A 26,322-nucleotide genomic window follows, 5' to 3' on the forward strand; every position below is an offset into this window, starting at 1 on the left:
TGGTTCTTTTCCTTTTCTAAAAACAATTCTTGGTTGAGTTATTGGCCTGATCCAATACCCACTGAAGGTAATAGAAGGACTCCCATTGACTTCAGTGGGCTTTGGCTCTGGTGTGTATCCTCCCTTCTCTTCTGTTAGTAGAAATTAAAAACTGGGGTAACTGCATGTAGACGAGCCCTCAGGAAGGTAGATCTGGATGAATAGTACTTGAGAAATATATTATTCCATTTATTTCACCAGTATTCGACTCATAATTTATTTGACCAGTACTTTTTGGGGGGTAGTATTCAACCAGCTCTATCACTAAACAGACATTTTTAGTACATATGTTATTAGTTGGCCCCAGTTGAAATTAATCAAAGATCTAATTAGTAGCAAGTTCAATTTTTAAAATATCTGTTCACTAGGAAGTTGATTAACAATATGTGACAAGTAAATAAACTACAGAACAAGCAACTGTTTTGCTCCTTTACATTTCAGTTGGCATGATAACACAAGTATTTTTCACTCTGCCCCGTGGGATTGGTCATTTGGCTGATAAGGTATCCAGTAAATTTGTCAAGCCTTATATGATTTAGTGATTGGTAGCTCTAGTCTAAATATAGTCACCATGACGGTGATAAAATGTGCAGTAAAGATACTTAGCTGGGGTGGCTGAATAGCAGCATTTTGGGGATTGGGAATTTGTTGTGGAATTTGATATTTTATGGCTGGAGACAGTATGTTTTAAATAGCTTTTCTGGTTTATTTTCTTTCATTATTTTATATAAAACAAAGAAGAAGTGAAATAATTGGGCCAGACCTGCAGCTTCTGTAAATCAGCATAGCTATATTGAAGCTACATTGATTTACACCATCTGAGGATCTGACCAAGTGTAGTGTGTATGTGTGTGTCTGTCTTTCTAAGGCCTTGCCTACAATACAAGGGGAGATCGAACTAAGTTATGCAACTTCAGCTACTGAATACAGCTGAATAACATAGCTGAAGTCGACGTACTGAGATCTACTTACCACGGGATCCACACTACGCAATGTCAACTGGAGAGGCTCTCCTGTCGACTCCCCTTGCCCTTCTCTTTCAGGTAGAGTAGAGGAGTCGATAGGAGAACGATCTGCGGTCGATTTAGCAGGTCTTCACTAGACTCGCTAAATCGACCGCCGATTCATCAATCACCACACGTCAAACCCTGGTAAGTGTAGATAAGGCCTAAGAGGCAAGACAGGAACTCTCTAGACTGGAGAGACTCCTTGCTTGCCCAGGAAGTTCCTAGTAAAGTTTTTACTCCTCCCGTTTCTAAGCTCCTTTGCAGGTTAGGTTGATGGAGGATATAAACTGAACCTGGCTTTTCCTATTGCTGGCAATTGTTAGTTTTTTTCAGACATTTATAACATATCATATGGTGCAATTGTAATATGGTTTGATGGCTGCTTATGGTATCACTCCAGTGTCCAGTTGTACAGTTGCTTCAAGCAAGATGACACCTGCAATGATTGTCGTTCGGGCGGCATCTACGACATATAGGGTTGCTTAGTTCATAGCACTGCAAGCGCTAGCCTCATTCCTTAGTAATCTGATGTGGGACCTGTATCAGTATGTTCACTTTCTGATGTGAAAGAGTTAATGCACTGATAACTCTGGTCTCTGGTGAGATGAAATCGCTTTTAATATCTGTGCTTTTTGTTTTCCAGTCCTTAGACTAGCACCAAATTTTGATCAGAGTAATTTATTATGAGTATCAGTGTATTTAAGAGACCGAATTACTCAGGGGATTTGGATTTGGTAATAAGATTTTGAGTATTTAGCACCTTAGGTCACTTGTTCAACTTCAGGTCAGGCTGCTGGTGCTAGCCCATGAATTGAGGTTACTCTCTGAAGTCAAGTTACCTGTGTGAAATAAATTGATGGTCCCAGGAGTCCACCTACAAATCCCTCATTAAATTAGCACCGTGGTTGACAGTGACAGAAAGGAGTGCCAAGGAATTAATTGGCCATTGAGACTGAACTATTCAGGTGGGATCTACATATTTGAATGACCCCCTTTGTTGGGACAGTGTGGGGAAAGCTCATGCTGCTACCAAGCAGTGTCTGTTCTGTGACAACTTCAGAGCAGCATCACATACATTAAAAAGCAACAAAAGGGAGATAGGCAGGGGCCTATCAATGAATAATAATAAGATGGTGTATCACTTCCTTATCGATTCCTTATCGCCCTGTTTATTTTTCTTTAGGCAGGTGACAAACATTATCATCCGAGCTGTGCACGATGCAGCAGATGCAACCAAATGTTCACGGAAGGAGAAGAAATGTACCTGCAAGGTAAGGATGCCTTCATTCCCCAGCTGTGCCAGAAACAGGCTTAGGCTCAGACAGCCATCCAGGAAGTAGCATATCATCAGCGATCCTCTAGCAGCTCTGTTGACGTCTGGTAGCACACTCACTTGCCAGTCAGGAGATGTCCATTTTCATTTTTCCCCTCTCAGTCATTTGAAGACATCCACTGAGATCTTAGGTAACTGGGATTACAGCTGCCTCGTCATCATTGATGTTCTCTGAGGGATAGATGTCACCATTCTGGTGAACCTTTCAGATTAGGGTGCCCTAACAATTACCCTGCAGTCACTCCAAACTGTGGTTGCCCCAAATTGTGCTTTTAAAATGTATAGCCACAGGTAAATGTTATTGGTCAGCCCTTGAACTTTGGTGTTTTACATAATCCTCGGTGAACAAATATATGTGGGACACCAGAATGAGTGAGAAATGGTTTTGAGCAACCATTTTTCTTGTTTTCCCCCGCAATTATTTTGATCCATATAGTCTCCTTCTCTTTTGGAACTTGATCCAAAGCCTGTTGAAATCAGTGAAAAGCCTTCCAGACAGTCCCCTTGGGCATTCCAGGCAATCTCGCTACCCAAGCAGGCTAGACTTAATGATAGTTGGTTGCCAGACACCAAAGATCACGAAAGATTCAGGTTGCTTTCAATCCCAAAAGACCAGTCACTTACCCCAAGTCAATTTGTTCCTCCGATCTCTCACTAAAGACAACGCTTATAGCCACTCCTATAGTAAACTAAGGATTTATTAACTAAGAAAAGAAATGAGTTATTTACAGACTAAAGCCAGCAAACATATATACACATATGAGTTAGTCTGTGGTTCCAAAAGATGACAGATTTATAGTAATCGGTCAGCGCTGAATGTCTTTTAGGGCTAACCCAGGTTGACCCTGGGGATCTCTGCTTCTGTTTCCTAGCTCCAGCAAAGAGAGAGAATTTTTTCTGTGTCCCTGTTTTATCCCCTTCTTCCAGCATTCAACGGATGGGCTTTCTTGCATGTAGCACCTTCAGCGGTGTGAGAGGGCCATTAACCAAGTCCTTGTATCATGATGTTCCACAATGGCCAATTTAGCTTTCATAACCTGTCTTGATGAGTGGTGGACCGTTCCTCCTGACTGGTTTCACAGGTTCAGAGCTAGCGTTTTTACAGTTATAAAGCAAAACGTACATATCACCTTATAGCATGGGATGCAGACATTGCAAGTGAAATTAATGCATGCAGCAACTTACAAGCATTCCATAGACTTTAGACACTAATCCCATTCTGATAAGTCTAGTATCTGTCTTGAACAATACTAACGTACAGGTGAGCTGGTCTGGTTTCCAGCTATGAATTTGTCAGGGCTCAGCTGATGCCTACAGCCTAGGCAAGAGCTGGCACCTGGTCTGCCAGCATCACAATGTCAATGGTAGGAAGGGCTGAACTGGTGTAACTTGCACCAGTCTGGCATGCAGTGAATGGGGAAGCATACACTGATTGGGGATTCCTTGGTGACCCAGTCTAGCTCTTGGTATAAATGCAATTCCTAAAATAGAGTCATAGAGTTTAAGGGCAGAGGGGGCCACTGGATCATCTAGTCTGACCTCCCGTATATCACAGACCACCAACACTACTGAGCACACTAAAGCCAATGAGAACTGTACCCACATACACCTTGGTGAGAAATTTAGCCCAGGGGGATGGCGTAGGAGAGGCATCTGGCTCCTTCATCTCTTCATTTCTTTCACGCTATGTCCCTGCCTTCACCTCCCTGCCCCTTGGACGCAAGTTACACTATTTTTTCCTCCACCTAATGGCAAATCAGCGCAAGTTACACTACTTTGCTGCTTACAGCTGTTTTCTTACCAACTTACTGCACTGATTGTATCATCAGGCTCTTCAGGAAGAATTTTACCTGCTTGCTGCAGGCTGCATTTGGTTTGTTGGATCTAAGTACAATGTACCTGAAAGTCTTTCCCATGGTGAAAGTCCCTCTTCGCTTCAGTTCATAGGAATATGGTGAAGCCATCAATATAGGTTCCCCCAGGGAACCAGTTCCCCCTGCACCGAATGGAGCGGTAGTAGCTTCCCAAGCTTTTGCTGCAGAGGGAACAATTGCGTATTGTAAAATGAGTGAAAGCAGGAAGCTCCCTCCTTTCATAATTACCATCTCCACTGGGCATTGTCTGTGTCTGCATCTCATTCCTCCATTGCTCTCTGTGTAAGAACATGAATGCAATCCTTGCCCCGCGGTGAGTTTTGGGGCCAGGATTTCATCCAGTGTGTTTATTGATGGCTACTTGAATGTTACATCTAATGAAAACAAAGGAAACCTGCAAAAAGAACAGTGTGTATTGAAACAAACTAACCTAGCTGTGTTTTCCAGCCTCAAATTACCTTTCTATAATAATGGGAGTCTGTAGGTTTGCCTGGGGAAATAAGGAATAGCACCAAAAATTTTCTTTCTCCCACATGTTTCCCTGTAACACATTTCTCTGTCTCACCCAGGGGATTGGTGCCAAGGTGAGACATTGCTTAGGGCTGGTCTACACTGCGGGGGGGGAGGGGGATCGATCTCAGATACGCCACTTCAGCTACGCTATTCGTGTAGCTGAAATCGAAGTATCTTAGTTCGACTTACCTGGCCAGCCTCACGGCGGCGAGTCGACTGCTGCGGCTCCCCTGTTGATGCTGCTTACTCCTCCTGCCGAGATAGAGTATGGGCGTCGATTTGTGGATCGATTTATCGCGTCTAGACGAGACGCGATAAATCGATCCCCGATAGATCAATTACGACCCGCCGATCTGGTGGGTAGTATAGACGTACCCTTAGTGTTTAGAGCATGCCTGCTGTAGTTGGTTTTCTTGGAGCCTTTCATGCTTTCCAGGCTTATTCTCTTAACCCGAGTTTGTATATTTCAGAGTTTGCTCTGTGTTGTAGTGCCGGTGCATGCAGAAAAAAAAGTTGGACAGCTGAACATTTTGTTTGGTGTCTGCCAAGGGAGCAAACAAACACATGATAATGGAGGGATTAACAGCAGTGTACTGTAGAGTTTCCAATAGAAAAGTAATTAAACTGAACTAGGATGGGTCTGGAAGATTTACATAGCTCTGAGCTGTTTCAAAATAAATGAGCACATTTGGGTGGATAAAACATAGAAGCCGTGGTTGGCTCCAAGTACGGGACTGCAAAATAGTGACATCTAACCTCATACCCACTTGATCTGAGTTTGGGTTTGAAGTTTGCTGTGTTTCAAACCTCTCATCGAGTTTGTGAACCGATATTGAGGTTGTTAGCCAGCTCCTCTCTGAAAATCACAGCTCAACTCCATGCCACTCTGCTTCCCCCCAGAAGCTGGGGAACTGCTCCCCCCCCAATTCTGCCCAAGGAATGTTCACATCTAGAGGCCCCAGCTGAGATCAAGGCCCCATTGTGCTACATGCCGAACACACATAGTCAGACCCAGCCCTTGCCCCAGAGAGTTTGCAGTGTAAAAAGGGTGGGAGAAAGGAAGTCTTGCTAGCCCTGTTTTACAGAAGGGGAACTGAGTCCCAGAGAGAGGACGTGAATTTCCCCAGGGTCCCGCAGGGAGTCTGTGGCAGAGCTGGGAACTAAACCCAGCTCTCTTGAGTCCCATTTTAGAACCTCGTGAACATTCCTGTTTATCAGGCCTTTAAATGAACCTTCAAGGGCTGGTTTCCTTCCGACCTTTGCAGGGTTTGTACAGCCCTGGCTCTGAGGCTGGTGTTTCGGCACATGACATCTTTTGTTTTGCTTCCCCCTGTTCACTGAATGCTTCCCCTGCCGAACAAGCAGTTTCTTCTCCTTCCTTGGCTCAGACTCCAAGCTAGACATCTGATGCTGTGATTCAGAGTCCACGTGTTCCTTCCAGTCTCCTGTTGATGCTGTTTACATTGTGTGCTGCTGGCAATTGGAATCACTCCTGACGGTTTGTGCTTCAGCACAAGAAAGGGACCTTTTGAAATAAAGACAAGTTTCAGAGTAACAGCCATGTTAGTCTGTATCCGCAAAAAGAAGAACAGGAGTACTTGTGGCACCTTAGAGACTAACAAATTTATTAGAGCATAAATAATAAATTTAATAAATCTAATAAATTTGTTAGTCTCTAAGGTGCCACAAGTACTCCTGTTCTTCTTTTTTTGAAATAAAGGCTCCCCTCAGAGCTGCCCTGACCTGTACTTTTTAACTTGGCCTTTGTTGGGAAGGATCTCCTCTGCCTGCACGTGAGATAATATTCATGCTGAAATGCGTACTCCCCCCACCCACCGCAATCAGCTGTTTCACGTGCGCAGAAGGCTATGGAGGGGAGGGAAGAGGAGCAAGGGCATGCAAGGCTCAGAGAAGGGGTGGAGTGGGGGCAGGGCTTGGGCAGAGCAGGGAGCTGAGCAGTGAGCAACCCCCAGCACATTGGAAAGTTAACATCTATAGCTCCAGCCCTGGAATCAGTGCCTAGGTAAGGAGCCACATATTAACCTCAGAAGAGCCGCATGCAGCTCCGGAGCTACAGGTTGGCCACCCCTGGATTAGGTGATGCTAGGATTATAATACTCTGCACTTACTGAAGATAGTGCCTTCCATCCAAGACACTTACAGGTGTTAATGAATTGAGCCTCACAGCACCACTGGGGGGTAATGAAGTATTGTTACCCCTTTTTAACTCAAGAAGTTAGCTGATTTGGGGGGGGGTTGTGGATTGTTTCCACTAGGAGGAGAAATTGGTGATGGTCAGGTATTTCTCTGATACAATCCTGTTTGTTTATGAATTCCCGTTTCCCTGAATACAGGAGGAATCAAACAACTGGAGATAGTTTCTTTGCTCACGGTTCCAAGCCTTTTTCAGCCAGCACTATACCAAAAAGCTCTCTCTTTTTTAATCAAGGTCATGCCTGTCTGAGGCTTCTTTGCTCCTCTCTGTTTCTGCTGCTACTCTCTCTCTCTCTCTCTCTCTCTCTCTCTCTCTCTCTCTCTCTCTCTCCACCAATCAATGGCAGTTTCAATCAGTATTATTACCTCCATTTTGCAAATGAGAGAAAAGGTGAAGGGACTTAGTGGGAAGGGTTTACTCATGACTGCATAGGAAGCTACACATAGGACCCACTTCTCCTTCTCTCACCTCTGTGACCCAGCCACAAAACCAGCCTCCTTCCCTGACCCATAGCAACATGACTCTTCCAGCTGCAACATCTGATTCGAACAGATCCTAACCCTGCTGCACAGGATTGTGCGTGAGGTTTAATTCACTCATGTGAAAAGTACTTTGAGACCCTCAGATAGATGCCACTGTAGGCGGGCGAAGTCTTTGTTTTTAATTCGGTTGCATTTCTCACATGCTGGGGTGGAATTTGTAGGTTATTCCCAGCACATTGCGATGCAATGAGTGGGTCTGTCCTAAATATTTTAATGTTCTCCTCTCTGTGACCTGAAGTCATCTGATTTACTCTGAGTAATGCATTATTTTATTCCAGGTTCCACTGTATGGCATCCAGACTGTAAGCAGTCCGCTAAGGCAGAAGATAAGCTCCGGGTAAGATAAACAAACAGGAGGTAGACACTAAGCTCAGTTACACTCCAGATAATTTGCACACACAGTAACTGATCTTTCTCCTTGACAGAAAGTGATTTCCCATGGTTTTTATTGCCCCACCATGGTAGCAAGTACAGTGTTCTACTCCGGAGGTGCTGCTGCATGTCCTTTGTTCTCAATGTATTTGTTGCAATTTATTGTTCCAAAGACGGCATTGTCTCCAGGACAATGTTCACCTTACAGCGTGGTTCCTAAGAGGGAAAAATCTCAAGGGAGTAACGTGAACAAAGCAAATGCGTCAATGAATCTTTTTATTTTCGCACAGTCATGACATCTCTGTACCTTGTTTGTCAGCTGTGCTGTGTTCGTTAGAGCCATTTGCAGCATTTCTCAGCATGGGCTGATCTTCCTTCACCATCTAAATGAACCTTTTCAACCTAATTTATTCTGTTTTGAATGCTAAGAAGAAATATGCTTAATGCTAGATGTGCCCCTCAGTATGTAGGGCCATATTTTAAGCCAGCCTGAATCAAGACTTAACATTTGTGTGGCCAAACTTTTTGGATCAGATTCTTGATGACGTCAATGGTGCTAAACTGATTTATGCCAGATGAGAACCTGGCTGTGTGTGTGAGACGTGCCAACAGGCCTTTGTGGGCACTAATGGGTTAGTTCACCATGCAGTCGGTTACCTCATTTGTGTTTGAACGCGCCTGCTCCTACGCAGAAATGCGGGAGTGCGCACCTGTGAGCCTGGTGAATGTTTCTGGGCTCACATTTCAGAGGCTGCAGATGAAAAATGGGCGAAGAGGCACTTCGGTGAATGTATGTTGCACATCGTGCTTTGTTCATGGTGTGCTCAGTTCGTAGTAGTTCTCTTCTTATGAAACGTGATGCTGGCACGCCACACTGGACAACATTCTCCTTAGCGTGTTTACTGTGAATGTAGCTAACATGGTGTTATATTTGTGGGGAACAGTGTAAACTGGGACAACAGTCCAGCAGCAGATTCAGACCTTCAGGAAAACGTTGGGGAAGCAATGCAAAGCAGAGCTTTAACAGATGCAGCCTGATCCAGCACTTGCAAGTTGTTCTGAATAGACACTTTCTCAGAAAAGACTTTCGCACTTCAAAACTGGGTTATTTTTCATCGAAAACAACAAGGAGTCTGGTGGCACCTTAAAGACTAACAGATTTATTTGGGCATAAGCTTTCGTGGGTAAAAACCTCACTTCTTCAGATGCATAGAGTGAAAGTTACAGATACGGGCATTATATACTGACATGTGAACACTTTAGGGTATGTCTGCACGGCAAAAAGAACCCAGCGGCAGCAAGTCTCAGAGCTTGAGTCTACAGACTCAGACTCGTGCAATGGTGCTAAAAATAGCCATGGATCTGTTGCAGCTCGGCAGGAGCTGGGGGTCTGAAGCCTGCGGAGAGGGGTGGATTTCAGAGCCCGAGCTCCAGTGTGAGCCCAAATGTCAGCACGACTATTTTTAGCATTGGAGTGCAAGCCCCGCAAGCCATAGTCTATAGACCTGGGCTCTGAGACTGGCTGCTGTTGGGTGTTTTTGCCATATAGACATACTCTTGGGGTATGTCTGCACTGCACACTCAGACCGGGCTCCCACTTAGGTTTCAGACCAAACCCCACTTCTGTCCACATACAAATCAGTCTGTCTTGGGTTAGCCAAGCCCTCAGGACTTGTGTCCTAGGACCCTTCTAGGGGGTGGGTCCGAGCCTGAGTCCAGGTCCAAGCCCTGACCTTTTGCAGTGTGGACGCAGGTCAAGCCACAGACGCCAGTCAGAAGGTCTGCGTAGTGTAGTATGTCCATGTTAGCATGGCTGTGAGACCCAGGTCCAGCAATTACAGACTCAGGTTTACAATGCAGTGTGGACACTCAGGCACAGGGTTGGGAACGCCAAGTCCACAAGCCCGGGTCCCAACCCAGGCTCAGTAGGCAGTGTAGACATACACATATATATCTGGCCACATGAACTATACATGATACTATAGTGTGGCCTAGTGGATGGAGCATTGAACTGGAACGTACTTCTGTTTTATTCCTGTGTCTGTCACTGGCCTACTGGGTGACCTTGGGAAAGTCATGTCACTGCTCCGTGCCTCAGTTTCCCCGTCTGTAAAATAGGGATAATGCTACTGACCTCCTTTGAACAGCACTTTGCGATCTACTGATGAAAAGTGCTATCTAAAAGCTAGGGATGATTATTATTGGGAGCTGATTCTGCTCTGATTTCTGTAAATCAGGTATAAATCTAAATCAGTAGAAATACACTGGTATCCGAGGAGAATCAGGCCCACACTGTAGTGCATGGGTGACACAGTTAACTATCTGGATTGATCATTGCAGATTCATGCCATTTGGCTGCAAATGTCTATAGAAATTACTTTACAATTACAGAGAGTATAATTATTAAATAGTAGAGGTGGTCAAAAATTTTCAAAGATTTTGAATTTTTTTTTCTCAAAATTTGTAGTGAAATATCATCACCCTTTTCCTCTCCATAGGAAGAGAGGGGCTGGTCCAGCTTGGGAAATCTTGGAAGTCAGTAAGCATGTTGGCTTTCACCACACTGAATTGTGTCATTTGTCCAAGTACTGCTGTCCATGACCAGCGTATCACAGCATCAGCCGATACCAATTATCCAACGCTGTGACATTCGTAGAAGAGTCCGTTCTTTCAGGAGAAATATAAGGAAGTGATTGTTGCCCTAGTAACAGACAGTCTGGGTATTTTGATGCCTCTTCCTCTAAAATTAGAAGGTGGAGACATGCCCTTATGTGAAGTGTGCTCTAAAACCGTCAGCCATTCCCTGATTAAGGATCAGTGGGTTGAGCTGCTGGTGAACTGCTGGGTGGAAGCCACTGTAGATTGTCAGGCGTTTAAGCTGATTTAGGGCTCGTTGCTCATTCGGCTGTATGGGTGTAACAGTGTGTTCTGGCAGTGATTGGGAGACAGACTGCTTGTATTTATTGGCGTGTGGCTGGTATACAATATGTTCCCTTGTCAGTGACCCAACAGACTTTTAATTGTTTCAAAGTACTCCTGACTACATCACTACCATTGCAAATATGCTCCACGCTGACCTTTTAAACCTTCTGGCTTATTTCCAGTCCCCATGAAACTGCAGATGTTCCTTCCAAATATCTTTACTTTTTCTTTATACATCCAAGCCAGCAAGTACTTTTAACTCAGATAATCTTAATTGAAATCAGTTAAATTAAGAGAGACATTCACACCTGTATAATGTAAAAACACTGCCTTGAAATGGCAGATGAGAGTGCTTGTGACCTCATAGTATTGGGCAGGACCAGATTTTCTGGTGATGTGGACTCTGCACTGCTGGATTTCCTTTCCCTTTGTAACCAACCAAACTTATTGTTGAAGCAGCTTCAGAAGTCCTCGGCAAGCTCTGTTTTATCTCAGTGGCTGAACTAGAATACAAGTTAGTCAGTGCTCTCACTAGCTAAGGCCTTGGCTACACACAGGACTTTCCAGCGCTGCCGCAGCAGTGCTGTGAAGCGCGAGTGTAGTCGCGCCGCCAGCGCTGTGAGAGCTCTCTCACAGCACTGTAAGTACTACGCCTCTCTGAGGGGAATAGCTTGCAGCGCTGTGAGCGAGCGTGCAGCTCTGCAGGCTCTGATTACACTGGGGCTTTACAGCGCTGCACTCGCTGCGCTCGGGGGGGGGGGGGGGCGTTTTCACACCCCTGAGCGCAGCAAGTTGCAGCGCTGTACAGCGCCGGTGTAGCCAAGGCCTAACACTTAGGTTGGGGAGAGCAAACTATGGCTCGCGGGCCAGATCCGGCCCGCAGGATTGCCAGCCCCATGGCGCAGCGGGGATAAGGCAAACTCCCTAGCCCCCCGCGCCGCTCCCAGAAGCAGCCGGCACCATGTCCCTGCAGCCCCTGAGGGAGGGGATATAGAGGGCTCCGTGCGCTGCCCTCACCTGCAGGCACCGCCCCCACAGCTCTCATTGGCCGGCAACAGGGAACTGGAGCCAATGGGAACTTTGGGAGTGATACCCGCAGGCGAGGGCAGTGAGCACGGAGCCGCCTGCCACACTCCACTCCCAGGAGCCACTGCTGGACATGGTGGCCGCCTCCAGGAGTGGCGTGGGGCCAGGGCACGCAGGGAGCCTGCCTTAGCCCCGCTGCGTGCCGCTGCCACCCCGGAGCCACTCGAGGTAAGCAATGCCAGGCCAGAGCCTGCACCCCAAGCCCCTTCTGGATCCCACAACCCCAAACCCCTGCCCTGAGTCCTCTCCTGCACCCCGCACCCGTCCTTCACCCCAATCCCTTGCCCTGAGCCCCTTCCTGTACAATGCAACCCCCTCCCACATCCTGCACCCCAACCCCCTGCCTCAGCCCTACATTCATGGCCCTGCATACACTTTCCCCACCCAGATGTGGCCCTCGGGCCAAAAAGTTTGCCCACCCCTGTCTTAGGTGGAGTTCATAAAAACAAGGGTTGCTTAAGACATTTTTCCCCATTTGATTTTTGTGTGGCGTGTTATGAAGCCAAAACAAGCAGGAAATAAAGCAACTCTACATAAGTGCCGAGCAATTTTTTTTTTTTTTTTTTTTTTACAATTGTCTGCCAGTTGGTGATTCTGCAGCTAACCGTATGTGACATTGCACACAGTTTATTGTCCAACTTAGTGAAAGGGGGTATTAGTAACTGTGTTGCAAAAGACCCTGAACTCTCGATGTTTATGTGCTGTTCTGTATCCAGGAGAAACATTGCTTTTTTCACTTTTTTTTCCTCTTATATTTCATGGCAGCATTCCTCATCTGATTTCTTTTATCCAAAGAGTCTGGTTCTGCGCAGACCACGCTCTACAGAGGTTTGCTATTGTGTTTTCATACCGTTGTTAATAGCCTTCTTTCTTGAGAAGATTTCCTTATTCTGCACTAGTGTCATATGCTGATGCTGCTTATCTCACTCAGCTTTCTTTGCCTTCACTCACCCCTTGAAGCACAAACTTTGTCTTTTGCGTTATGAAATGCATCTTGTTTGCTATTTCCTACTTCTGCTTAATTTGTTTGTTTAATATGAAGGTTCTGTTTGTTTTTTAAGCACACAAAAATAGCTTTTTGCTCTTTCACTTTGGTGTCATTATTCAGTGGGTTATAGAAAGTGGTTGTTCTGGAATAGAAAATAACAAATGCAAACACCACACTAAAGATCTGATCATATGAAAACTAGCTGGTTGGGGAAATTTTCACAAATAGTGTTTAAGATTTTTTATGAAAAAATTTCATTGAAATATCCAATTCTGGAAAAATGTTGTCCAGAGCCAACTGACTATTTTAACTGAGCTAAACTGGTTAATAATTGTTTTGTAAAGTTTCTATTTTTGAATGGTTTCTGAGCATGGCTGGTTCATGTGCTGCCCATTAGCTCTTGCCACCATGTAGGCAGTGACTTGACCTGTGGCTTATCCAGGTTGGAGTTATGAAGCCCTCTCTTACCTCTTCATTCTGGGCTGCTTTTCTTCCTCCAGACTTTTCTCTGAGTCCAGCAGGTTCAGAGTGTTTGATATTTTCCTGCAGCATAGTTTTCTAGGGCTGATTCCCATTCAAGTCAATGGAAAGAGGCCCATTTTTCAGTAAGATTTGGCTCGAGCCTATCCCAGTTTCCTCTGTGACGCTCTGTTCCTGATTTAATTCTGGGAAATGCAAGTCCTGAACCACTCCTAAATGTGGACCTTCCTGCATGTTAGTTAACAGAGCAATCCAACAACTTAGCATGCTTGCTAACAACTATAAAGATGCTCTATCACTGGTTTAGGATGAGGAAATGTTTCTGGAGAATTAGAATTGATGCAGTCAGATATTAAAGGTTCTAGTTAGTAATCTACAGAACGATTGCATTAGTCTGTTAGACTGTGGTCAAGACTTTTGAATGGCTGTACACTTTGCTTTGTATGCATTCAATGATGAGATTTCAGATCAGTGGTATTGAAACCCAACTTTATCCAAAAGTCCCAGGATAAAAAAATGAATGTTATCCAAGGTATTAGAAAAATAGGACAGGAAATAGGTGAGTGCTCACAGCCAAAAATAGAGAAACTGTCTCCTCACAATGTAGAATCCATGGGATATAGGTAATTTAGGATCAAATACCGCCCTCTGACTTGTGCAGGCATCCACCTAATCAAAGTCAAGATCTATCCTGATTTATACTCTGATTGCCCAGGGTGTGATACAGGCAGAATTTGGCTCCGTGGTCTCTCCATGTGCCAGATACACTGCAACCATCATTATACTACTTTTGTATAGATCTTATTCTCTACTTCTTCCTCAGAAAAGTCAAATTTCCACGAGGTAAAGGAATAAAAATCTTGCCATCCACCATTATCTTGTCTGACTTCAGGAGTGGAGTGCATAGTTTGGCCATTAAGAATCACACCATTAGCTGCCTGTTAAAAGGAACACAGCATTAATGATGTATGTGTCTGAAAAGGTTAGGTCATGTGCTTGGTCCAGATAACCACACAGTTACTAGATTTGCCCATTACTTTGGGGTACGCTCATTTATTAGGGTTACTCTTCAAGGGGGGGGGGTCTGTAATTCTATCAATGTACTGCTGTGTCACTGGCGTTCTCATACAGAGTTCTACTTCTCCTTACTGCAAGTTCCTCCCAGTGGAGCTATCCTGCAGGACCTAGGTTCCCCAGGGCTGGGTTCTTCCAGCCCCCAGAATCAGATGAACACCCACACATATTAACCGAGCGCATCTGAGAGGACCAGATTAATCAGCACTCTCAAGCTGACCCCTTATATGTTCCTGGACTCAGTAGGTTGGGTCGAGCAGCACTTCCAAGCTGTCACCCTCATATGCCTCGGGTTCAGCACGTCCCTATCCCCACTTTCACATTACAATTGTTCTGGTAGTAGTCCACTTGATGAGCAAACCCCACAGGATTTTTGGGCACTGCAGGGATCTTTAGTTTAGGTTCGAGGAGTGTTGCTGCAGAGTGAATGGGGAAGCCAAAAAACACTAGGGAGCGGGAGGAGAGAGAAGCAATCAGCTTAACCATGAACATTATTTATTGCCAGGTAATAACCATACCAGGGGAGCCAAACAAACAAAACAGTTATAATATTAAATCTAACTTAAATTTGATTATAAAAGTCAGGTTTAGAAAACTATAACTGATCACACAAGTCAGGGTCAGAAGGCTATACCTAGAGAGAGAGAGAGAGAGTTGGGTTCTCAGCACTCCGTGAAGCTTGAATTGATCGGGGTTCCCCGGTGGTGGTGGTAGCTGAGGGTCCGGAGTGCTGGAGACAGGCAGAGCCCCCAGCACGATCAGTCAGGAGAAGATGAAGTCCCAGTGGAACTGATGCAGATTTTGGATCCAGGCATCAGAACACATACTTAAGTATGGGTAGCGGGTTTTGTAGGGAAACAACAATGGTTCAAGGGAGAATACTAGATTTGTTTATGGGTATACTGATGGCTCAAGGGAGTATACCAAAGTTGTTTTGTTCAGGCTGGACAATAGGAACTATGGGCGGTGTGCCTTTGAGGGAGCTCACAATACAGTTAGGCAGCTTCAGTATTTTGGATTCCAGTAAAGGATTTATTACTAGAATTGGTCTGATAACTACTGAGCTGGGTGCGTGCAGGTGTGGGTTCACTAACATTTGGAGCAGAGATCCCCATCATGCAGTGCTTCCCTGCTTTTCTGGTCCCAGAGTTCAGTGCAGTTCTTGCCTTGGAATCTCTGTTCTCCATTCTGTATGCTAATTGAGATGCTTCCCGGTCCGATCTCCGATGCAAATGAGGCTAGAGGAGTTTCCTTAATCCTGTCACCCCTGTCCGGAGGGCTTTAGGTGTGTCTCCCACCGTCTTTTCATTGCTTTTTGTAAGTCTTCCTTCTGATTGGCTTTGGCTCAAGCAGAGGCTGCAGGGGGGAAGGTCTTTCGTGAGTCAGACAGGCTGGGTACTACGCCCTGGTTCCCCAAGAACACAGAGCTGATAGGTAACATGCAAGTTTAGATTTTTATTCAAAGCCTATCCAAAGCTCTCAAGTCTTCAAAACAGGGCAGGAAATCTCTTGGAGAAACGGCATTCTGGTGAGATCTCCAGTATTCACGGGAGCTGGGCTTGAAGGAAGATACTTTTAGTATTTTAGGTCTTGCGGTCCTAGTACCAGCAAAGACCTAGACATGTAGAGAGACACACACAGAGCAAAAATGTGTGGAGTAAGTGGAATATTTCAGAACCTTGAGACAGATTAGTTTGGGTTTCATTCTAGCAATGGCCAGAGGCTCCAGGGAAGCTGCAGTTTTTAATATTTTCAGAACTTGTTTTCTCATCCCTATTTCCTGTACCTCCCTTTTGCGCACAGTGAGCCAATTCTTGTAGCTCGTTCTGTAAATACAACCTCTCGTTTTCTCAAACAGTAGTTAGTTCAGTCTTGTTACAGTGTGTGACTGATTAAATCAAACATACTTCACCACAATGGGATGCATCTGTGCTGGGAGGAAATCAGGGCTTTAGCAAGATCAATGCTCAAGAAAATCCACAGGTATATGATTTTGGACTCAGTGGTTGGAGGCAAACCAATCTGTGGGTCTTCCAAGAATAAGTCACCCATGAGAAATAGGTGACATTCTCTTAGCCAGAGGCAGACGTGGATAAATATTACAACCATCTAGCTTGTGTCTGAATGAAATGTCATCCTAGAGTTCAGCTGAATTGAGCCTCCAGGGAACTTGCCAACCAATGAGTTCCCGTCTTGGTCTGTAACAGTTCTAGGGTTAATGCAAGTGACATATTACTTCTCTGACAACTTCTGGAAACATGCATCCTCAATCTGATCCTACAGCTCCCACTCACATGAGTAGTCCCATTGAAGCCAAAGGAACTTGCTTATGTGCATAAGGTGTGCAGGATCATGGTGAGCCAAAAAAGCATGATACTAGTTCTATTCCTAAGTACTGCTCCTCGGTGCTTCTGATGCAAACAGAACCTCATGTCAATCATTCTACTGGTCAAATCGATGCAGTGATTTCATATAATCACTTATCTACCACAGTAATGGGTGTTATAGAAAACTAAAATCGATATTTACAGTGGATGCCTTATAGAAACAAGTCTTTCATCCAAGCATATATTCCTAGGCTTGAGACCTAAATAGAAAGCTGTTAACTGATCACAAAATGTATGAAGGTACCCGGCAACATGCAAGAATAAACTGGCTTATGGAGGGGAAGTTTGTCATAAATTCATACATGCAGTAGTCTTTAAAAACAACAATCTCTTAAGAAAATTGTGTATGTTAGCATTCTGTAAGAAGATCAAACCCTGATAGTAGAATCTAAGAATATTGTGTGAAATCCTGCCTCCTTGAAGTCAATGGGAGTTTGGGAGCCAGATTTCACCCATAATTTTCATGGTGCAAACTTAATACAGGTATTGGAGGAAGCCTTCATTTGCATGAGTAGTTTTGTGGCATAGATTAAGTTTGGCAACGACTAGTACGGAATGACTTGTCCTGAAGACCAATTTTGCTTCACTGCACTTTGCTTTTAGGATGGAAAGAAGTTGCTCCTATCTCTGAGCACGTGTGTATGTGCATATTTTTTAAAAACTAAACCATACCTGGTCTTTTATGACTGCTAAATTAGTCAATGAATATGCATTGTAGATTTTTAGGAGAGGAAATAATTAGTCTCCGCATGAATGCTCCTGGAAAGAGAAACTTGAAGCCATGATTAATTGGCAAAATAATGGACATGCATAACGAATGCTTTTGGATTTTGTTTCTTGGTGGGTCACATACACCACCATTTATAATAATCATGATGCAATAAGAGCCTGATCCAAAGACCACTGACATCAATTTGAGTTTTTCCAGTGACTTCATTGGGCTTTGAATCCATGCCCTAAGTAACTTGTCTCTTTTGAAAAACCTTACAGTCAGTGAGACAAAGGATCAGAGTAATCTATGTTGTACTAGGGGAACCATAGGTTACTTCTATAACAAAATCCTGTTTAGCAAGTAGGAGTGATTGCAGAAAAAGCTAATTTCTAATGAGCTTTTATATGTACATCTTTATCACATTTAAACTAGCCTCTGTAGCTAAAGATCTTTTGTTTTAACTGTATGAGCAATGTTATTGTTAAGTGACTGTGTGTAGAATGAAACATTATCCCTTCTTCTGCAGCTGTTCTCACCGCCTTGCATAATGAACTCAATCAAAAAACTAAGGCAGGTACTGTAAACAACACTGGCAGTGTCTTTTATAACATAGTAGTGCATCCAGTCAGCCAGATGTTCATGGGATCACTTCTGATCTGGCTTGCTTGCCTCCATATCTTTCTATAGAGCATGACGCTGAACATCTGTAGCATAGAAAAGCACAGCCATCACATTGCGGCATTTGGGTGATGTGGATGGCCCTTGTGTTTTAGTTCTTTTAAATAACTTATCCAATTAAATAATGTGCCGTGCATGATGATCTAAAAACTGAAGTAAATCAAGATGAGCCAGCCTAAGTTGTATGAACTAATATTAAATAACAAATTGGGGCATATGTGTGTGTGATACGATAATCCAGAACCGACATGCACAATGGCCCCAACAGAATCGCCATAAAAATAGCATGAATGACCTTTTTCATTGAAGACAAATGCATGAAGAGAGGAAAAATAAATAAAAATAAGAGATTGCTGAAGAGGAGGAAAATATGAAGAAGTGATGCTTTCCTTGAGATTTGAATCCATCATTTAGCTCCATTGATGATATGCATGAATTTGTTTGTTCTTACTATGCATTCTTAGATTTCCTGTATCCAGCAAAAAGGTCTCGGATGTTATTTGGGAGGGGAGGGGTGAGGAGGAGGAGGAGAGAGAGGAGATGGAGATGACTCTTACCCTCTTAAAAAAAGAGGAGAGTAAAGAGCGCACACTGAAAATAGCAGGAAGAGGAGTTTAATAGAAGTACTGAATGGTTTGTTGCTTGTCACCACTCGGAATGGAGGTGGGAAATGTCCTATAGCAGAGTAGGAAATCTTTAGGAAACAGTTGGAGAGACTGGTTGAAATTCATCCTGTGTAAACAGGGAAAAAGGGCAAGAGAGGCCAGTGTGGCTAAATAGGGATGTAGGGGGTACTTAAAACAATGGGAAAACATCTGTTTCTGAAGTGGACAGTTGTAAAACTAAGCAAGACATAGGATGGGGACCACTGAAAAAACCCCTACAATGCTGATCACTGGGTTTCCAGAAATACTTTGACTAAGTTCGTCGGGCAGGATTGCCTTTGTGTTCTGTATTTGTACAGCGCCTGATACAATAGGATCCTTGTCTGTGAATGAGGTCCCTAGGTGCTAGCACTATACGAATAATAGTAATTAATGAGAAAGGGTCTTCACAGAGCTTTGCAGGAGAATGTGAAATTGGTGCACTCAGAAGGAGACCAGGAATATTGGGTATAAGAAATGGCAGATCCGGCAAACAGCCATTTTACTAACAGCCAAATCGATGGGAAGCTAATAAGCATGATTGGATCAGAGAGCAGAAGAAAGGGAGAACTGAGGAAAAGGAGACTAGATCCCTAATCCTGACAGTGTTTATGTGCATGATTAACTTTCGGCACTTAGTTCTGCCATTGACTCCAGTGCAATAACTCCTGTGCTTAAAGTTAAGCACCTGTGTACATGTTTGCAGGACTGGGGCCTAAACTTGGAAAGCAGGCTGCACTAACTACACTTGGTATGAAAAAATACCATGGAACAAGTTGCTCAATAGGACGGGCCAATTAGTATAAGGTGAATTAGCTGATGACAGAATGTATTTTTAGGGCCCAAACAGGGAGGTGAGACTTAGAAACATTGCAAGAGAATAACACTAGGTCTAAGTGGCTGTTTCCGGGCAACTTCTGGTTCCCTAAAGTAATTATGAAAGCCCCTTTCCCTTGATGTACAAACTTCTGTCTGTCTGTTACATTCCAAAGAACGTATGGGGATAGAGAGAGGAAAAGAGAAAGCTGTAGTTTCTCTCTGAAACTCACAATCTGTTTGTACTTATTAGAAAAAATAAATCAAAAAGACAAATCTTTGGCCAAAGCCAGAAGGTGAGTAATGAGGAAGATGACCAGAATTGCACCTCGGCTATTTAACCTTGTTCCTTGTGATTTGTAATAATAACAATCGCTTACCATGGCAACTGCAACAACTTGCTCCATATGACTCCACTCAAGCAGCAGTATGAAATGTCAGAATTTTAAAGGGAATAAAATGTTTCTCATTAACAGCCTGATTTTCCCATTTAATTTTTGGTGTTTTGGGGGTTTGTAGTTTTGGGTTTTTTTGGCTAATGTAAATAATTTTTCTCTTGGTTACGTTATGGGAGGAGCAGAAGGGCAGCTGGGACATCTTCCTGCAATATGGAATTTTGTAGCTATTGAGAGGGCCCATGGTCCAGCTGAAAAAAATATGCTCAGATTTGCTGGGGGGGGGGGGGGGGGAGAAGAACAGGAGTACTTGTGGCACCTTAGAGACTAACAAATTTATTAGAGCATAAGCTTTCGTGGACTACAGCCCACTTCTTCGGATGCATATAGAATGGAACATATATTGAGGAGATATATATACACACATACAGAGAGCATAAACAGGTGGGAGTTGTCTTACCAACTCTGAGAGGCCAATTAATTAAGAGAAAAAAAACTTTTGAAGTGATAATCAAGCTAGCCCAGTACAGACAGTTTGATAATAAGTGTGAGAATACTTACAAGGGGAGATAGAGTCAATGTTTGTAATGGCTCAGCCATTCCCAGTCCTTATTCAAACCGGAGTTGATTGTGTCTAGTTTGCATATCAATTCCAGCTCAGCAGTCTCTCTTTGGAGTCTGTTTTTGAATTTTTTCTGTTGTAATATAGCCACCCGCAGGTCTGTCACTGAATGACCAGACAGGTTAAAGTGTTCTCCCACTGGTTTTTGAGTATTTTGATTCCTGATGTCAGATTTGTGTCCATTAATTCTTTTGCGTAGAGACTGTCCGGTTTGGCCAATGTACATGGCAGAGGGGCATTGCTGGCACATGATGGCATATATCACATTGGTAGATGTGCAGGTGAACGAGCCCCTGATGGTATGGCTGATGTGATTAGGTCCTATGATGATGTCACTTGAATAGATATGTGGACAGAGTTGGCATCGGGGTTTGTTACAAGGATAGGTTCCTGGGTCAGTGGTTTTGTTCAATGATGTGTGGTTGCTGGTGAGTATTTGCTTTAGGTTGGGGGGTTGTCTGTAAGCGAGGACAGGTCTGTCTCCCAAGATCTGTGAGAGTAAAGGATCATCTTTCAGGATAGGTTGTAGATCTCTGATGATGCGCTGGAGAGGTTTTAGTTGGGGGCTGAAGGTGACAGCTAGTGGTGTTCTGTTATTTTCTTTGTTGGGCCTGTCTTGTAGGAGGTGACTTCTGGGTACTCGTCTGGCTCTGTCAATCTGTTTTTTCACTTCAGCAGGTGGGTATTGTAGTTTTAAGAATGCTTGATAGAGATCTTGTAGGTGCTTGTCTCTATCCGAGGGATTGGAGCAAATGCGGTTATATCTTAGAGCTTGGCTGTAGACAATGGATCGTGTGGTGTGTCCTGGATGGAAGCTGGAGGCATGTAGGTAAGTGTAGCGGTCAGTAGGTTTCCGGTATAGGGTGGTATTGATGTGACCATCGCTTATTAGCACAGTAGTGTCCAGGAAATGGACCACTTGTGTGGATTGATCTAGGCTGAGGTTGATGGTGGGATGGAAATTATTGAAATCATGGTGAAATTCCTCAAGGGCTTCTTTTCCATGGGTCCAGATGATGAAGATGTCATCAATGTAGCGCAAGTAGAGTAGGGGCGTTAGGGGACGAGAGCTAAGGAAGCGTTGTTCTAAGTCAGCCATAAAAATGTTGGCATATTGTGGGGCCATGCGGGTACCCATAGCAGTGCCGCTGACTTGAAGGTATATATTGTCCCCAAATGTGAAATAGTTGTGGGTGAGGACAAAATCACAAAGTTCAGCCACCAGGTTAGCTGTGACATTATCAGGGATACTGTTCCTGATAGCTTGTAGTCCATCTTTGTGTGGAATATTGGTGTAGAGGGCTTCTACGTCCATAGTGGCCAGGATGGTGTTTTCTGGAAGATCACCGATGGATTGTAGTTTCCTCAGGAAGTCAGTGGTGTCTCGAAGATAGCTGGGAGTGCTGGTAGCGTAGGGTCTGAGAACAGAGTCTACATAACCAGACAAGCCTGATGTTAGGGTGCCAATGCCTGAGATGATGGGGCGTCCAGGATATCCAGGTTTATGGATCTTGGGTAGCAAATAGAATACCCCTGGTCGGGGTTCTAGGCATATGTCTGTACGGATTTGTTCCTGTTCTTTGTCAGGGAGTTTTTTTTAGCAGATGGTGTAGTTTCTTTAGGTAATCCTCAGTGGGATCAGAGGATAATGGCCTGTAGAATGTGGTGTTAGAGAGCTGTCTAGCAGCCTCCTGGTCATATTCCAATTTATTCATGATGACGACAGCACCTCCTTTGTCAGCCTTTTTGATTATGATGTCAGGGTTGTTTCTGAGGCTGTAGATGGCGTTGTGTTCAGCATGGCTGAGGTTATGTGGCAAGTGATGTTGCTTTTCCACAATTTCAGCCTTTGCACGTCGACGGAAGCAATCTATGTAGAAATCCAGTCTGTTGTTTCGACCGTCCGGAGGAGTCCATGCAGAATCCTTTTTTTTTGGAGTGCTGGTAGGGAGGATTCTGTGGGTTAGTATGCTGTACAGAGGTAAGTTGGAAATATTCTTTGAGTCGGAGACGTCGAAAGTAGTTTTTTTTTTTCTCTTAATTAATTGGCCTCTCAGAGTTGGTAAGACAACTCCCACCTGTTTATGCTCTCTGTATGTGTGTATATATATCTCCTCAATATATGTTCCATTCTATATGCATCCGAAGAAGTGGGCTGTAGTCCACGAAAGCTTATGCTCTAATAAATTTGTTAGTCTCTAAGGTGCCACAAGTACTCCTGTTCTTCTTTTTGCGGATACAGACTAACACGGCTGTTACTCTGAAACCTGGGGGGGGAGAGAGAGAGAGAGAGGGAGGGAGGTATCCCTCAGTGTCCTCATCTGCTCTCCATTGTAGACTGCTGCATTTGAACGAACTCCTTAATTTTCTTGGTACCTGTTCCAAGTACTTGATTCCCCCAGTGTCCCCAAATGCATGAGATTCCTTGCTGGGATTCCTAAAACACATCTCGAATCAGGTGTGAGCTGAGGAATACTCTATTCTGCCTGTTTTTTAATGCTGCCCCATTAGTTTGCTCACTATAAAGTAAAAACTAAAAGGACCCAGGGGAAGTGGCTGCTACTTAGCTGAAAGCCCCTTTCAGGAAATATCTGCTGAGAGATAAGAGAGCCCCACTGGGCAGATATTTCCTGTCTGAGATCTGTGAGCGGGTTTCGTTTCTCTCTCCAGTGGGCAATCACTGCTCCTTTGCTTCTGTGTCACAACCAACAAGTGACAAGAACAAGTTTATCAAGAGTTTAATTGTTCAGCGGCATTAGAGTAAAATATCCCACTGCACTCATCCAGAATCACCCACCGGCCAGCAAGTTGCTTCATGCTTTAGGGAGCTCCTTTACTTTGCATCTGGTTTGAGAATATTGTTGTAGATTTTTGATTTTTCATGAGGAGGCAATGTGGGCTTTGATTTCTTCAAAGAGAAATCTTGGGCCTCATCTAGAACGCACTAATTTCAGTGGGAGAATTTCCATCAGGCTCCTAGTATGTTAATTTTTAGTTCAGGACAATTTACTCTAACACCTTGAACAATGTGCATACCGCTTCATAGACTTAGGAGGAATTATCATACATTGAAGAGCATTGATAGCTTTTTTTAGAGCAGGCTCATCGAAAAGGAGACCAGGGAGATTTTTGGCTCAATAAATGGGTTTCTGATTTATGGAGGTTTGAACTCAGATACCTGATGATACTGAATTAATTTCTTTATCCACACTGCCCTACATGGAGGTAATGTCACTTAGGGTACATCTACACTACAGCGGGGAGTCGATTTAAGATACGCAAATTCAGCTACGTGAATAGCGTAGCTGAATTCGACGTATTGCAGCCGACTTACCCCGTTGTGAGGACGGCGGCAAAATCGACTTCTGCCGCTTTTTGTCGGTGGCGCTTACTACCACCTCTGCTGGTGGAGTTAGAGCGCCGATTCGGGGATCGATTGTCGCGTCCCGATGGGACGCGATAAATCGATCCCCGAGAGGTCGATTTCTACCCGCCGATTCAGGCTGGTAGTATAGACCAGACCTTGGATATTGATGAAGTGCCAGGAGCTGCATTCAGTTTATAGTTGCACTCACTTTGTACTGGTGTAAAGTAACTGCACAGGATTCAAGTTGCAAGCAGTGGCACTAAACATCAGAGGCATTGTAGAGTGGAATTTCAGACTGAATTTTACCTGCAACTATTGCACCTAAATTGTGTTGTGTGGATTGTGAACTATTCCAAGGGAGAGAGTTTTCTGTCCCTCTACAGTCCGGTGTTGGGCCCAATTCTGCGCTCATTTACGTTGATGTAGTTCCAGTGACTAAGGCCCCAATACAGTGAGCGATAGCAGGTGGGTAAGCTGCCGTGCAGCCCACTTGCATACTGCAGGATTGGAACCTTGCCCCCCACCAGTGGAACTGAGATAGGTTTTGCCATTTGTCAAATAATGCTTTCCAATAGGGACATTGACAAGAATATCCTGGAGTGCTCCTACAATGCCTCTGTGAGATGCTCTTATTTGTTTGTTGGTGTTGTCAATCTTTTTTTCCCCACAGTGTGCCTTAAAACTAAGAAACTCCCTCTTCCCACACATAACCCTCCCCCCGTGCGCCCCCCCCCCTCCAAAAAAAGAGAAACCATGCCTGTATCACAAGGTTGTGAAATGTCCTGGAATGCTGGAGTTTGCATTTATATTATTCAACTTTTTAATTCATTTGAAGACAAATGAATCTTTCTGCCTTTTAATAATAATCTAAATTCTTAGTGGTACACCTGTGGACAGATCACTTACAAGTGAACATTTGTTTTACAGCCTACAAGGACATCATCTGAAAGTATTTATTCCAGACCAGGTTCCAGTATTCCTGGCTCACCAGGACATACTATCTATGTAAGTATAATTTCCTATTTGTAAGCCATTGCTCCCTTGATGATGAGATAGAGGCTGGAATTTCCAATACCCTCTAAGGGTTTTAGAAGGCCAGTTCCCATTAAAACTAATGGGAATTGGATGTACTAGTTCCATAGGCATCGTTGTGGAATCTCAGGCAGAATGTTTGCGTAGCAGAGTTGTAAGCTACACTGTGCCGAAGTTGTTAACCCAGAGTTGATGCAGCTGTCCGGTGTAGTAAATGGCATACCGGATGGCTTTGTGAAAACTGACAAATTCAGAGCCTTATTCCCCTTCTAGCGTGTCATGGGCCCTCTGCTGCTAGGTAACCCATGCTAGGAGAATCTGTCTTCCCTCTGGTGTCTGGCCTGCATAAGACGTTTATAGGTGTGCTCTGCTTCCACCTAAGAAACTTCTTTAGTCCAAGTTCTTTAAGTGCTGAGGTCTCAGGTCCAAAGCTCGCTGGCAGCCCAAGCAGGGTCAGTTTCATTCATACATAATGGAAATTCATCTTTGTCCCAGATGAGAGGGGCCTGTTCTGCTAGGACAAGACAATTTGGAGGAAAGGGCCACGGCCTATAGAAATAAGATGAGCCCCACCCCTTCTCATAGGTTATACAGCTAGCCCCTGATGGCTTACACATCCACTGATAGGCTCATAGTTAGCCACAAAAGGCTGTGGACTTCTGTCGACAGCCATTCAGTGCAGCGGAGAGCAGCTCCGATTTCGCAGTGTTGCATAGTAACTTGCTTTGCTGTACTTTGGCATTTCTCTGACATTTCCTGTATCTTGGGCTTGTCTACACTAGAAAGATTTGCCACTTCAGTTATACCAGTATAGTTAAAGCAGGAACCCCTGCTCCCCAGTGTGGGTGCAGTTACACCAGTAGAAAAGTGCTTCTACCAGTATAGCTTATTCCAGTTAGGAAGTGAAATAAAGCCATCCTGGTATCGGGCATCGTTTTTCTGGTATAACTGTGTCCACACTGGGATTTGGTTATGTAGGAAGTTACTGTACTTCTCAGCATGCAGCCCCTGGGGGCATATTGCCCTAAATCCTGGAATTTACGGAGGTTCTGCTATGCCCAGTAAAGCTTGCCACTAGAACAGAGATTTGGTCCTATGGGGAAAAATTTCTTGTCAAAAAACAGAAGTGTTGAGCATCTATCTGTTATTACCTTTACAGTGCTAAATATGGGGCCATCCTCTAGAATTTTGCTATGCTACTCTATTTTGATGGGGTTTATATTC

The 26,322-nt window shown here is 44.2% G+C and overlaps 1 protein-coding gene across 5 annotated transcripts in view; it reads left to right on the forward strand.

Moving 5' to 3' along the window:
* The window catches only part of ABLIM1 (actin binding LIM protein 1), a 328,840-nt gene that overhangs the window by 243,071 nt on the left and 59,447 nt on the right, over nucleotides 1-26,322 (forward strand). For 3 of the 5 annotated variants that reach the window (XM_054033290.1, XM_054033293.1, XM_054033289.1), the window contains exons 7-11: nucleotides 2,230-2,317; nucleotides 7,802-7,860; nucleotides 12,669-12,731; nucleotides 18,071-18,118; nucleotides 24,994-25,071. In XM_054033290.1, coding sequence (XP_053889265.1) covers nucleotides 2,230-2,317; nucleotides 7,802-7,860; nucleotides 12,669-12,731; nucleotides 18,071-18,118; nucleotides 24,994-25,071 — 336 coding nt within the window. The remainder of the gene's footprint in view (nucleotides 1-2,229; nucleotides 2,318-7,801; nucleotides 7,861-12,668; nucleotides 12,732-18,070; nucleotides 18,119-24,993; nucleotides 25,072-26,322) is intronic. The other 2 variants (XM_054033291.1, XM_054033292.1) reach the window with 2 other exon arrangements.

The sequence above is a fragment of the Malaclemys terrapin genome, chromosome 7 (assembly GCF_027887155.1).
Source record: "Malaclemys terrapin pileata isolate rMalTer1 chromosome 7, rMalTer1.hap1, whole genome shotgun sequence".
Lineage (NCBI taxonomy): Eukaryota > Metazoa > Chordata > Testudines > Emydidae > Malaclemys > Malaclemys terrapin.